Source organism: Hakea prostrata, chromosome 4 (assembly GCF_041222555.1).
Source record: "Hakea prostrata isolate BN-2017 chromosome 4, UWA_Hpros_2, whole genome shotgun sequence".
In the NCBI taxonomy this organism is placed as follows: domain Eukaryota; kingdom Viridiplantae; phylum Streptophyta; class Magnoliopsida; order Proteales; family Proteaceae; genus Hakea; species Hakea prostrata.
This window is the reverse complement of record NC_142603.1, coordinates 18,478,038-18,492,183: the sequence shown is the minus strand read 5'-3', so window position 1 is coordinate 18,492,183 and position 14,146 is coordinate 18,478,038. Positions and strand designations below refer to the sequence as shown.

General features: G+C 36.8%; 2 protein-coding genes across 4 annotated transcripts in view; both read left to right on the top strand.

The window, feature by feature from the left end:
• OVA4 (Nucleotidylyl transferase superfamily protein) overlaps positions 1–9,934 on the top strand; it is a 43,235-nt gene extending 33,301 nt beyond the window's left edge. Inside the window, exons 15-17 of one of the 3 annotated variants that reach the window (XR_016172912.1) lie at positions 6,545–6,715; positions 7,841–7,909; positions 8,015–9,934. Coding sequence is in view for 2 of the 3 variants with exons in the window: in XM_089152598.1 (XP_089008724.1) it covers positions 6,545–6,679 (135 nt within the window). In the remaining variant the exon portion in view is untranslated. Of the gene's footprint in view, positions 1–6,544; positions 6,716–6,985; positions 7,461–7,840 lie in introns of those variants that run through there. The other 2 variants (XM_089152598.1, XM_089152599.1) reach the window with 2 other exon arrangements.
• A 1,514-nt stretch (positions 9,935–11,448) lies between these two features.
• LOC149018302 (histidine-containing phosphotransfer protein 4-like) lies at positions 11,449–13,578 on the top strand. Its single transcript, XM_089154329.1, has 6 exons — positions 11,449–11,551; positions 11,707–11,837; positions 11,937–12,005; positions 12,715–12,786; positions 12,983–13,055; positions 13,182–13,578. The coding sequence occupies exons 1-6, from the start codon at positions 11,492–11,494 to the stop codon at positions 13,233–13,235; spliced, it is 459 nt and encodes a 152-aa protein (XP_089010455.1). The 5' UTR covers positions 11,449–11,491; the 3' UTR covers positions 13,236–13,578.
• Positions 13,579–14,146: the final 568 nt, after the last annotated feature.

Below are 14,146 nucleotides of genomic sequence, written 5' to 3'. Positions count from 1 at the left end.
GCACCTTATTACCGCCTAGATATATTATATTTTTAATCAAAATTTATTTTACAAAGCTGTATATAGATTTAATAGCTTAGTCATTTTAGAATCGATGCCCAAATTGCAAAGGACCCCCATGCCCGTCAACAACAGAATGTGAAGCATGAGTCATTCTCAACATAGAGAATCAGTGAATCATTAACCGAACAATGACTTGGAAATTGGAATAATGAGATATGTTAATTTATCGTGTTGGCCTTGTTAGTACATAATCATTGTTATAATGCTTGATGAGATGAACTTATGTTTGTGTTCTTTTTTGGATAATTTTTCATAATTATGATTCTTGAATGCTTTATTTTTTGGATGAATGTGATTATTGAATGTTTGTTTAGTTTATTATAGAAAGTAGTTGTATTGAAAAATTTTGACCCAACCACTTTGGTCGCCTTATTGCCGCTAGGTGCCGCTTTATCGCTTAGGCAGGGCCCCAATCGCTTTGGTCGCCTTATTGTTGCCTTGACAACCTTGGCTTCAAGGATCCAATGGGTCTACACAACTGTATGGGAACCTAATTGGAATGAGAATTTATTTCCTCCCATCCATTCATCAGTATTTGTCTAGCAGGCCTAGTTCTCCAAGATGAGGATCAGAATCTCGGTTTTGAGGCCAGTTTCGACCAGGCTGAGTGATGTGATCACAAGAGACCCCCCCGGCTGAACCCGAAGTGGGGCCACTAGACGGCTCCAAGGAACTCCCTTGAGCTGGCGAATCCCTTAGTAGGGGTATTTAGGGCATATTCAGCCCTCTTTTATTGCTGGAATTATTTCCAGCTCTATTTCTGAGTTTCAAGTTGGTTCTTATCTTTTAAGAGTTTACTTTTAATTAAAAGTTGTCTTTTAAGTAGTTAGTGGTTGAGTGTCTTAAGGAGTTCTTTCTCAAGTCAACTTCCTTATATAGAGTTTTAAGTTAATTAGTCTTTTATTTTCAGCATGTGCCTTTAATTGTTTACATTCGAATTTGAGAGTTCATATTATTTGGTGGGATCCTTGTATGTTAAGGAATCCTACATCCCACTTTGTGTTAAGATTCTTTTGAAGGCTATAAATAGCCTAGTATTCTTTGCAATTCTTCAAGTCGGATTATTGAATGAAAAGTTGTTGAGGACCGGAGGTGGAGTTCATGTTTGAAGGGGCCTCGGCGGATTTTAGAAAGTTCTTCAATATTCAGCTTCAATTTCAATCTCTAGCTTCTTCAAGCACTCAAGCAGTCTTCTTCAACAACTTCAGCACCTTCTTCAAGCCTTGCAAGTAATCCAGCAGCAACAGTAGTTCTACAGCCTTCATCAAGTAAGTACAGCCCCTCCCCTACCCTGCAATCCAGCCAAGTACCATCTCCCTCCCTTCTCTCTCTCTTGCGTACGACCCTAGAATCCTCCCCCTTGGTGCTGCAGCTTGGCAGCAGCCATTCCCAGCCCCTAGGACCTCCTAGATCCCTTCCCCCACCAATGTGATACCCCTAGGCAGCAACCCCACCCCTCTCCACACCCGTGCACACAAAAAAAAAACAACTTGTGGCACCCTTTCCTCTCTCTTTCTCCCTTTGACCCTCTCTCTCTGTTTCTTGTTGTGGCAGAAGGAAAAAAGAAAAGAAAGTAAGAAAGTAAGAAAGAAAGAAAGAAAAAAGAAAGAAAAGAAAAGAAAAGAAAAGAGAAAAGAGAGAAAGAATCAAGATTGCCCAAGAGTCATTCCCAAACCAACTGCAGGTTTCCTTTCCCCTTCCATCATCCCTAGTATTATCTTGGATATCCTACTACCTAGTAAACTTCTTGGGTTTTGTCCAAACCTTAATTTTTCCTTTTTCTCCAAAAACCTTCCCACAAGCATTCTATAATATTTATACTTTATTTGTTGAAAGATTGTAGGCTAATCCTTTATTCTAAGGAATCTTCTCAAGAAAGTCTAACCTGAGTTGAATTTACATCAATTGGTATCAAAATTGCAGTATCCAGCAACCCTAATACCTCTACTCACTCTTTTCTATTTTTCTGGGATATTCTACAATTTGCGAACTTTTTCTAGACCTAAAATCCATGGTCAGATCTATGGAAATCTGTCCTGGACTTGAGGAACATCATTCTCATAAACCTGATGACCTTCTCTCCCAGTTTCAGCTCAATCAGACCGACCCAAGTCCCAATGCCATTATGGAAGAATTAGCAGACAATCCTAGTATAGAAGGTTACTTCAAGTGTGGCCCATCAAAGAATTTTCTCTCCAAGTTTCTTCTTGTTAGAAAACAAGCTTTAAATAATCAAAACAACAGCTGAACTTGAACAGAGAAAAGAGAGAAGAAGAAGAAGAAGAGAAGAGAAGTGAGATGAAGAACCAGCAGAAGAGGCTTGTGATTCTAGCTAAAGAGTCTAAAATCACAGAGCCCTTTTCTTTATAGCTTCTAATGAATCTAATACAACTTGAGAGAAGTAACTGTCCTCTAGAAAAAAAGAAACAAAAAATTACAGCTTTAGTAACTTTCTAGCTCCTAAAATAGAAAGTTTTGAAAATAGAAACTACCACCAAAATAGAAATTATGGTTTCTAGAAACTCCCAAACCTTATGTAGCAAACTCCTACATTAGAAATAGAAACTAGAGTAGCATCACTATCATAATACTGTTCACATAAATAGTAACATGAACAGTAAAAACAGCTTTTACTGATCACATAAACAGTAAAATAGCCCAAACTTGCGTATACTTCAACACTTGTTATTGGACTTGAAGATGGAGACTGGAGAAGGAATAGTTTGTTCCACACTCAACTGAAGGTTGGAAAAATCACATCCAAAGCTATCATTGACAATGAGTGCAGCAACAATGTCATATCTGCGTTATCTGTACAAAAGGTCAAATTACCAATGGAAGCACATCCCAATCTTTGCATAGTTGGACTCCTCAACCATGAAATTACTTAGGTAAAGTTCAAATGTCAATTCCCATTAGTTTACATGCCTATGTTGATGAGGTTTGGTGTGATGTAATTCCCATAAGAGTGACTAATGTAATTTTGGGTGGGCCTTGACTTTATGATAATGTGTGACTATCCATGGGCAGGAAAATACTTGTAACTTTAGGCATAGGGGGAAAAAATATTGTATTCCTTCCCTTGAATATGCAACAGGAAGGTAGGAAAAGAGGTTTAAAGTCTAGTCTCAAGAGAGCATGGTGCTAGCCCTACACCTCAAGAAACTGAAGGACCCACTCCAAAAGTTCAGCCTGAAGTCAAGTCCCTTCCAGTACAATAAAATTTAAAGCCAAAAGATCCAACCCAGGAGGTTCTACAAAAAGAGGGTAGCTCCCTAAGTGGTTACATAAGCCAGACTGAATCCTTTTCTTTCAAATAGAAGGTCATTCCCACCCACTTAGAAGCTTCCCCTAGAGATTGAGCTTGAAACGATTGACAAAATACCCTAGGAGTGGACCGATCACTTAAGGTAGAGAGGCTCATCAAAGAAGGGGAGTTACTATCCCAAATTTTCACCAACCAACTCTTGATCAAGAGGCCCCAGCCCCAGGGCCACCACCAGAGGCAGCTTGTTAGGAACCCTCATAACTAGATTAATATTAAATTACTTGGATATGAATTACAGCAAGAAAATAAAGATAGCACTAGTTTTGTTGGTGCCAATCACCCCCTACACCACACAATACCCTCAGCCAAAGGCTGCCCAAACCCTTACACTAAATAACCGATAACTTCTCCACTCAATTCCCCTCTAGTTATAACCCATCATGTGTTAGTTATGGTAACTAATACATGATGGGTTACCATAACTAACACGTGATGGCATGGTGACAAGTGGAAGAAAGAGAGTGGGAGAGAGTTACCATGACTAACATATGATGGGTTATAAATAGAAAGGCATTGAGTGGAGAGGTTATCTGAGTTACCATGACTAACACTTGATGGGTTATAAATAGAGGGGAATTGAGTGGAGAGGTTATCGGTCATTTTGTGTAAGAGTTCGAGCAGCCTTTGGCTGAGGGCACCGTGTAGTGTAGGGGGTGATTGGCACCATCAAAACTAGTGTTATCTTTATTTTGTTGCTGTAATTCATATCCAAGTAATTCAATATTAATCTAGTTAGGAGGGTTCCTAACACAACCCTAGAAGATCCCATTGATAAGGTAACCCACTTGGACCAATACTAGGGTCCTAGAGAGATTACAAGAGAGGTACAGCTGCTGTCCATGACTACTACAGCTGCACTAGGAGAGTTCGACGGTGACCCTAATGCTTGGGAAGTGGATATCAAGGAGGAGACTTAGAGTTCCTAATGACAAGGACTATACAGTTGACAAAGGTGCATCCAAAAAATGCAGAAACAGGGCTAAATCAGCAGCACCAGTCAGAGTTGTAAATAAGAAGGTACCCACCTCACTGAAGAACTCTTAAGTCTTAAGCACCACAGAGAAGGCAGTGCTACAGTGCTACTCCCATACATCAGGGCTATACCAGCCCTATTTCTTGCAAGACAGGCCCTACCTTGGGTCTAACAATTTGTCTTGGAAGAGATGCTACCAGGATTCTCCAAGCTCTAGCTACAATATTAACAAAGTTGGAGACAATGAAGGACTCCCAAAGCATTGACTTACTTACCTCCTTAGTCTTTGATCAACATGCCCTTAGGATTGAGGACTTCATCCCCACCAGTTATACCATTTCAGAGTTTTGTCTTGGAGCAATACTAGCAACAAGGTATCTACTACTTCCTCCACGCTACAAGATGCGAGGACAACCCCACACCAGAGATTTCAGATGCATCAAATCAGGAGAGTTCAATCAGCACATTCATTAAGAGATGAATGCTTTCAAGAAGGGGAGAACTGATATGAACATAGAGACCCCCTGGCTGAACCCTAAGTAGGGCCAAGTAGACGGCTCTGAGAAGTCCCCTTGAGCTGGCTGAACCCTCTAATAGGGGTATTTAGAGCATTTTCACCCCTCGTTCATTGCTGGAATTATTTTCAGCTCTATTTCTAGAGTTTGAGTTGGTTTTTACTTCTTAACTTGAGTTATGTTTGATTTGGTCAGGTTGTGGATTAAATAAGACTTTTGTACAAAGAGGGTTCCTATCTTTTAGTGGGGTTCTTATCTTTTAGGAGTTTACTCTTAATTAGAAGTTGTCTTTTAAGTAATTGGTGGTTGAATGTCTTAGAGAGTTTTTGTTTTTTTTTCAAGGGAACTTCCTTAGATAGAGTCTTAAGTTAATTAGTCTTTTATTTGATAGAAAATTACATATATAACAAAATACAATAACCAAAAACAAAGTCACAGGTTTTTGTTCCAAGTTGAGTGTCTCTCCAAATCAGTGGACCCATCCCCTATCTATAAAAGTACTAGGAATATTGGATGAAAGCTTCCCTTGACGTGTTATCCCTAAAGTTGTCCAAGAACTGATTGACTGTGTTTCTATAGGTGGGATCATCGACATAATGTAGATATCTCATCCTAAGGAAATGTGTCATAATGGAAAATACTCCATATGAGACCCGTTCACGCTATCAACAAAGCAAAAATCAAGACTATTCAAGACAAAGTAAAAATAACAAAATGGGAAGTTTGGAACAGACCTTGCAAGAATCTTTTAAGACCCCAAAGGAGGAGCAAATGGTGCAGTTGAAAGCAAAGGAGTTACTGATTTAGGGTGAAAAAGAGGTTGAAATCACAAAAAACCAACCAAAAAAAAAAGGTTTGAAGGTCGAAACTCAAAGGGTGAAATCTGGTGGAAGTTGTTGAAGCCCATTTCGTCGGTCCAAACCTGGTACTTTTTTTTTTATTCCACCCAACTTTTGTCTCGTTCTTTTTAAAACCTGAAATTTCAGTTGAAAGTTCGGCGGCTTCAACAGAAATTTATACCATGCTCCAAGAGATAGAGAAGGTTCCTTGCTATTTTTCTGTATCTCCATTAACCTTTTTAAACTGGACTAATTCCTTCAAAAAATAGTGGGTTGATCTCATTCACAGATTCCCCTGATCAGAACATCTAATAATGTAAAAGCATTTTCATGAGGTTAAACATTTGAACTTTGCCCCCTGGAAGAAGGAACCAAGTTAATTTATGTATAAAGTAAATCATACTTTTGGGGGATAACTGTACAACGTAAAATGGGTACTGTTTGTAACTGAAGTTAGAAAAGTTTCATTGAAGCTTATTGAGAATCAACAGGTTCATTTCCAAATTCAGATCGGCTAGCTTACCTAGAAAATAGTTGACTGCTTTTTAATGAAGAGAGCCACATGAAAGTAATGTGACTCAGCTGGTTTGTGCCTTGGTAGCCAATGGTTTGGTCACCAGAATCTTCATGTAGATCAAGTTATCTAAATTTTCAATCCCGTTTTTATCATACGTAAGCTTAAAAATCTGTTAATTCTCTAGGACATCAATCATTTGGATTCACATGAGGAATTGGTCTTCTGGACTCCTATGCATGGATAGATAGAAGATTTTGTTGTTGTTGTTGCTTGGAAATCATTCTGTTTTCTCCTGTTAAACTTTTGCAGGTTCGCTATGAGGAGATCATGTCTGACTCTACTTATCTGGATGGAGTTTTGACAGAGGGAGCCACAAAAGCAGCCGTCATAGCAGATGCTACTCTCAATGATGTCTATCAAGCAATGGGATTTTTACGGAGATGAGAAGAATAGATGCTGCAGGAAGAATTTCTGTGAAAGGTCAGTTAGAAAGTGAACTTATAGTTAGTTTTTGGATGATCCTATAGATATCCAGAAGGCTTAAATTTTCTGCCCAAAACACATTATTAGTAATGCCTTTTGAGAAGGATCATTTTAAAGGTCCCAGAGTAGCTAATTCTTTGATGAGCAATCTCAACCTCTTCTTCTAGACAGTTCTGTTTTATCCTTATATTCTTCTTTGTTCATTGATTCTAGTAGCTTTTCTCCCAACAGTAGTTGATGTAAGCTCATTTTGTGACTTTTCTGTAGTTCAAAACTCAGGTTCGCTCATGATTGCTATTAAGCTAATTTATCTTGTAGCATGCCAAAGATCAGAAGAACAGCCTTTCAAAATGTTTGATGCCTATGCTGCATGCTGAAGTGTTTAGTTTAGTCGTCTAGCTTGTGCCATTCTTTCAGTCCTAAGTGAAAATTTTATTTTAATTGACTTCATAAGAAATACAAACTAATAAGGCAAAAGTTTTACTGGTCTGCAGACCAGAGATGGGACAGGGTGGTTTGGAGATATCCACCGTAGAGAAAGCATTTAATACTTTCTATTCGAGGAAGTCACTGCACTGCCATTCTCAAGTCCTATCAAATGGACATCAGAATCACATAATCTTTAGCAACTATACTATCATTATTTCCCCACTCTCGGGAAACGACAAATGGCATTGCATCTATGTGATAGGTGAATATGCCACAAGTCCCTTCTGCCCCCAACAGTTGTTTATTGTCTGTATTTAATTATCTCTAGAAGATTGCACTTAGAAGTGTTGTTGGAGTTGTAATTATGGTTTGTTTGATCTAATTCAATAGAAACATTTGAAACGTTGTATTGTAAGCATCTAAACAATACCAAAAACTTCCCTGCTTTGGGCATTCAGTGAAAGGGAAGGCGGGGGCGCGCATCTCCTACCCCAAAGGAATAAATCTGAACCTACAAATTAGTGTATTATTTGGGGTTATCATTTCCAGTGTTGGGATTCTTATCACTATGAATGATAGTGATTGAAAGATAGAATTAGAATTATAGTCTACTCAAAAAAAAAAAAAAAAAAAAACACCAATTCATATTCTGATCCCTCTCTTTCCACCACTGCTTTTGTTTCCTTTTAACAGATGAGTAAAGATGTGACTGTGACCTCTCATCTATGAAAAACCAGGGGAGAACTGGACGGGATATAAAAGGTAACAATCTCTCCATAATTCTAACTTTATTGTATCAACAACTCGCTTCTGTCCCCGGTGGGGGCAGTGGAATAAACAGAGTGCCCTCTTCAACTTCTTGTTCAGGCATTGGGACATAAAGGCCTACCACTGCATCCCCATTTGGAGCTAAACCTCTCATTTCAATCATTGTGAGGATTTGTCTCTGTTTGCCTCTTTTGGTCATTTTTGGATTCTTCATCTTATTCCCGGTGATTATTCTCCACTCCCAAAATCACATCTATCACTTCAATGAGGTTCCCATGTGTTTGAAAGGAGAACTTTCATGTAGATTATTCTATTCCATTTTCTAGTAATGAATTATTGTTTTATAATAAATGATCAACAACATACTAACCATAGGCATAGTTCCAAAATATGTTGATGTCTTAAATTATACTTGAATCATCTCAGTTTTCATGTCTTCCTCAAGCTACTTGTTAAAATGATTTTTTCCTCATTTCACTGCTACTAAAAGGGTAGGCCAGCCATGACTTTCAAGTTCTTAAGTGTGTTTATGGTTTCATTTGGTTGTTCTGTGAGGAAACAGGGCGGCCCTACATATCCAGTTCTCTCTTTTTCATAAAACAAACTTTGTAGTGATAACTTTTCAGGCTCTACTTTTACTCCAGAAGTTGGCCCCCTGCTTGAGTTTAGCCTAATCAACAAGTCCATAGACCTGAGTGGTACATTGGCCACTCCCTTGTAAAGGAAAATAAGAGATTCTGCTTGAACTAGATGTTTTCTTTTCATTAAAGATGCCAGAAATGTTGGATGATTTACCTTTCTGATCAGCTAAGTGGAGGTTCTCTGGCTCAGGAACTTGTGCAAATTCAATCCATGATCATGCTGCACATTTAACTATATTTCTTAAAGAAGAGGTTTAATTTACTGTTGACAGAGTTAAACAAGTAATTATGCAGGAACCTGATTTTTGGGAGAAAATTATTCTTATCCAAATACGAAAATCACATTAAAAGCATATCTAGGCCAATGCTATGCTTCTCACTCTGCTTCTTCATCCTAAGCTTTTTAAAATTTTCATGGTGGGCAAGTAAGCTTCTATTTTGGTTAGTTCTTTTGATGTTTTATATTCTATTCTAAGTCCACTTGATTCAATTGAAAGAAAACATTGGTGGCATGTGGGTTCCACAAGAGAAAAATAAATGTCAGGCCCACTTGAAAACGAAATTCAAAGGGTCTGGAGAAGGAATTAACACAGGATTGCAGAAACTAATTCAATTGAGAAAGATAATCTGAGCCTGGTGAGGTTGCACTAGCATAACATGTCTTTATCACTCTCTTTTACACACGAAATTAAATGATCTAATTCTGATGGTTTCAAGACTGTAGGATCCAAGAAGGATATCCGGTTGGAATTAGACTTCATAAATCAATTCATTCAGTTGTTTATCTAGATCAATCATCTAATTTAACTCATGAAATGGACATGCCATTTGACCATGCGATAGAATAAATGCTTTTGACATTTCTAGTAATAAAATAACAGAGAATAGGGATTTGGTAAGAACGTTGGTGCTCTAATGTCGTAAAGACTTTCTTAATCAAATTATTGATTCCAAGGTGCTCTCAGATTGCCATGCTACAGAAGAGGCGAAATCAGTATTCCCATAAAAAACTCCTAGTATAAAAGATGATGTCCATGGTAGTTTACTAATAATAATTGCCATCTCGTAAAGGCTTTCCATAGAATTTTCATTGTCGTGAATAATAACACTACTTTTAGCTAATTGTTCAATGCACTGAATCTATCTGAAGCTTTTAAAACAAAGTTTTGTCAGAAAATTTAGGTCCTTTCATCGCCCATGCAAATTTGATTCCTTTTTAAGTTCTTATTTTATAATTTTGGGAGATTGAATAACATAATTACTTGTACAAAAAGAAAAAAGAATAACGTAATTATATGATAAAAAAACAAAGAAAAGGAATTAGCAAAAAAAATTTGAAGTGTTTTTATAAGCAAAACCACTTTTGTAGGTGTTTGATAAAACCTGCTTTGGAAGCGAAACAGTATAATTAAGTTTTAGCAGAATTTCTATGTCAAACGTAAAATTGTATGAGCACTTTCCATTTAGCTGTCTAATTTTAAATTTCGTCTATACCCAACTTTTCCTTCAAGAAACAGGTGCAACAAATATTTTTTGTGTCATCATAATTGTTTCTTACAGTAGTGTTTATAATTTTCAATCTGTGCTTCAAAATCACTTGAAAGAAAACAGTTTTATCAAATGCTCTTCAATCGGGTTTTTTGTTTCTCCAAGTTTATAAACACTAGAAATTATTTTTCAGGGGTATCGAACGTGTCTGTAATTGTTGAAGCTTAGAATCCCAACTTATTGTAAAAGGTTCCCACGTATCCAATCCACATCCATATCTACTAAGAGAATTTCTATGAAAGGCATTTACCATTCAAATCGGTCCAAAATCCTATAAGATACTATCTTAATTCATCTAAATGGAATTGGTTACGAGTGTGATAATGTTACCATCTGAACTGAATCCGATGTGTTTATATCTCGTGCTTTCTCAAGTTGGGGGGGGGGGGGGGGTTTGGAGAAACATTTTATAGTGTTTCTTGCATCAGAAATTCCACCGATGACTGTTTGAGGTGATTTTTGAAAAGTAAATTAAAATTTATAAAATTTCTGCTTTAAGAAATGGTTTTGACATAACAACAAATTATTATTGCTGTTTCTCAAAGCAAAAATTAAACAGAGTACACTGCCTGATCCTTGCATGGTATTTTTTTCAAACCCTTGAGCCTTGAGTGGGTCATCAAAGGGGCCTTTGGAATCCGTTTTAATTGAAGTGTTCCCTAGAGATGTAAATGGGTAATGGGAACCCATTTGTGAAATTGCGTTCACAATTATCTAGAAGATTTGGAATCTATCTAACACACTATTCGAATATGAATGTAGTATTCTTGTTTCCAATCGTTATCTAGTGAAAATCTAGGCTGATGAGGGAGATGAAACCATGGAGGCTTCTTCGAGGATTTTACATGAGCATTGGAAGGAGTTAAGTTCAAGTATATATATATAGCACTTACGTAGACAAAACGCTAGAAAGCCATCATCTACTCTACCTGTATAACTATAACGTTTTCATTTTTGGAAAGAAAAAGACACCATCAATAGAGAATCTTCAGACATAATTTCAGCATTTATATACGTTCCTTAAAATTCACACAAAATATCTGATTTCTTCCCTTCCTTAGTTCTGACGCCCACTGTTTAGAGTGTGGATGGATACATCTCTTGATCACCAGATCTTTTTTTCTGTTTTCGTATTCACAAACCATGGGTCCATACATGCACACATCTCCTTCTCTCCTCTTGCTCCTTCACTATATATACCCCCTTCCAGGATAAAGGTTGGTGTGGTGTGTTTCATTACCTGCTTCACTCCAACCTATAAAGCTTGAAGCCCAGTTCTCTTCCATTTTATACCTTTTTCATTCTTCATAAGTTTTGATAAACCCCCAAGACCCCATTGACCCCAACTCAACATTTCTTCACTACTTCCTCCATTAATTTTTCTTCAATGGAAAGGAATCAGCTCAGGCGTCAACTTACTTCTGTGAAGCAATCTCTCTTCGATCAGGTTGCAATTCACTTAATTTCCTTCTCCAGTTGCTTATATTTAAAGATCCACTTAATGAGATTCCCATTTGTTGTCCTTATGTTTATCAGCCATGGGCTATACCTTTTTAAGGTAGCTATCTTGGTCAAATTCTAATTCTAAATGGATTGTTTTAGGGGTACCTTGATGAACAATTTGTTCAACTGGAGGAATTAGAGGACAATGATAACCCTAATTTCGTTGAAGAAGTTGTCACATTGTTCTTCAGAGATTCTGCCAGGTTGATAGTTAACATAGAGCAAGCATTGTAAGTCAATTTAATTAGTTCAAACTTAATATGAGTACTGCGTCTAAATTAGTTTCCTGTGCTAAGCTAATTAATTTAAGATCTGAATGTTCTATGCAGGGAATGTAATCCTCTCGATTTCAATAGGTTGGACAACTACATGCACCAGTTCAAGGGTAGCTGCTCAAGGTATATACACAGAACTCGTCTTTAAAAGCTAGTCATTTGAAAAACACAAGCGGGGTCACGTATGATGTGAAATCACAATTTACGCAACAAATGAATCCTAATCATAATCATAGTGTATCATGAGTAGAGAATCTGGACTCATATCCTAGTCCTATAATTATATAGAGTTGATAATTATTTTTTTCATGTCATATAGAATTGCTTTGTTCAAGATATCAAATTTGATGCACAGACTGGTAAGGAAGAGATAAAAGACCATATTCTTTTGCAACATAACTTCGACCAGAATTTATTCTTGTGACACCGATGTCGACAGCAATCATGGAAATGGATCATGGTTGGATGAGAACTGGGGAAACATGGAAATAAGGCTGTTTTCATATTTCACTGTTTGACAGAGGAATCAATGCTGTGGGCTATGAGAATAATGAGGTTACTGGGCAAGAAAAGATACTTGATGTCACCACTCTCATATTCTCTCATGGCTTTACCTACAATGTTTGTTTTCAAGATTCTCTCTCTCATATGAAGATCAATTAAAAATAGTTAAGTTTTTGAGATTCAAAGACCCAAGCAGCTGAAATTTACCACTACTGACTAATCCAGTTCATTGAACATTTTGGAGCTTCAATGTTTGCTGTATGGTGTTTCTGCTTGTTATTTATTAGGAAGGCATTAAAATTAAACCGCATGGTAATGTTTCTTGTAGCATTGGAGCTTCAAGAGTGAAAAATGAGAGCACACAATTCAAAGAATATTGCAGGACAGGCAATGCTGAGGGGTGAGTTATAAGTATTCTTATATATTCTAATATTGTTCTATTCTTTTCATCTGTTCTTTGGATGCTTCGTTGTAACCGAAGATTTGCATTTACTACATAGACTGCTACATTATTCTTGTATTGATTAAACCATTATCTTTTGGCAAAAATGTGATTAAAATTGATTATCCAAAATATCCAATTCTATTGCTTTCAGATGCATGATGTCATTCCAACAAGTGAAGAAAGAATATGCAGCTTTGAGAAAGAAGCTTGAGCATTATTTTCAGGTATCTAGATACTGCATTATTTTCTCTTTTTTTCTCTTTCGGTAGAAGTGGAAAAACAAGAACAAACACACTAGAAAAATGAGTATCTGACCTCTTTTTTTATATACTTTTCTTGTGATGTTTCAGTTAGCCAGACAAGCTGGACCTGCAGAGACAGCATGTCGCCCAGCTAGGAACTGATGAACAAGAATGACTAATGAAGCTAGTTTACAAGATGGGTTCCCAACCAATATTGAAGGGCTTCATTGATTTCTTTCCTGGGTTCTAGATGTTCTATCCTTGTTAGCTATATATGTCACTTCTAGTATATCAGTTTTTGGTTTCTTTATATCCATGAGCTTTGTTGATGCTGTACTCCAATGTTAATTTACTGGTGATAATTATGTTGGAGCATTAAGCTAATATAAAGGACTCTTGCTTGTTACGTGGCTCTTCAAGGGTTTGATTTGGTGTTATGGCAAGTCATCATTCTCGAAATAAAAGCTAATTATAAAGGAGTCTTACCTGGAATAAGAAATCAAGATTCTACATCTTTACAAGCAAGGGATTTAATATAAGAAGTTATAATGCTATTTTTTATGTCTGAGTCATCGATCAATACTTGAAGAATGTTCATCGCAATGATTTTCTTCAGATAATGATATAGTCACAAGGTGCTCTCAAATTACTATCTGAGAATAGTTCGATAATTTAGGCCAGTTCGTTCTTAAATATACAAAATAGACATTTGTAGGGTAAATCATTTTTCATTCAGTAGTCTATGCTTGATGTTTATCAAACAATTTTTAATTTTCTTCATTTTGATTAACAAAGAAAAGGGGAAAAAAAAAAAAAAGCCTTATTTTACCTTAAAAAAATCCTTGTTGTAAAACATTGTAAGAGAATATTCAACAAATAATTTTCCACAATTTACAATAAAACTTTTAGTATTCTTTGTCAGTTAACCAAATGAAAATAATGATCAACTAGCTAGAGTTCAATGGTACACCATATCTTGCCTGGAACTTCAAGTTTGCAAAAGTCATCTCTACAATATTATGCAAATGTAATCCTTGCAGTGGTCATCTCCTACTCCCTCTTCTTCCTTTTGG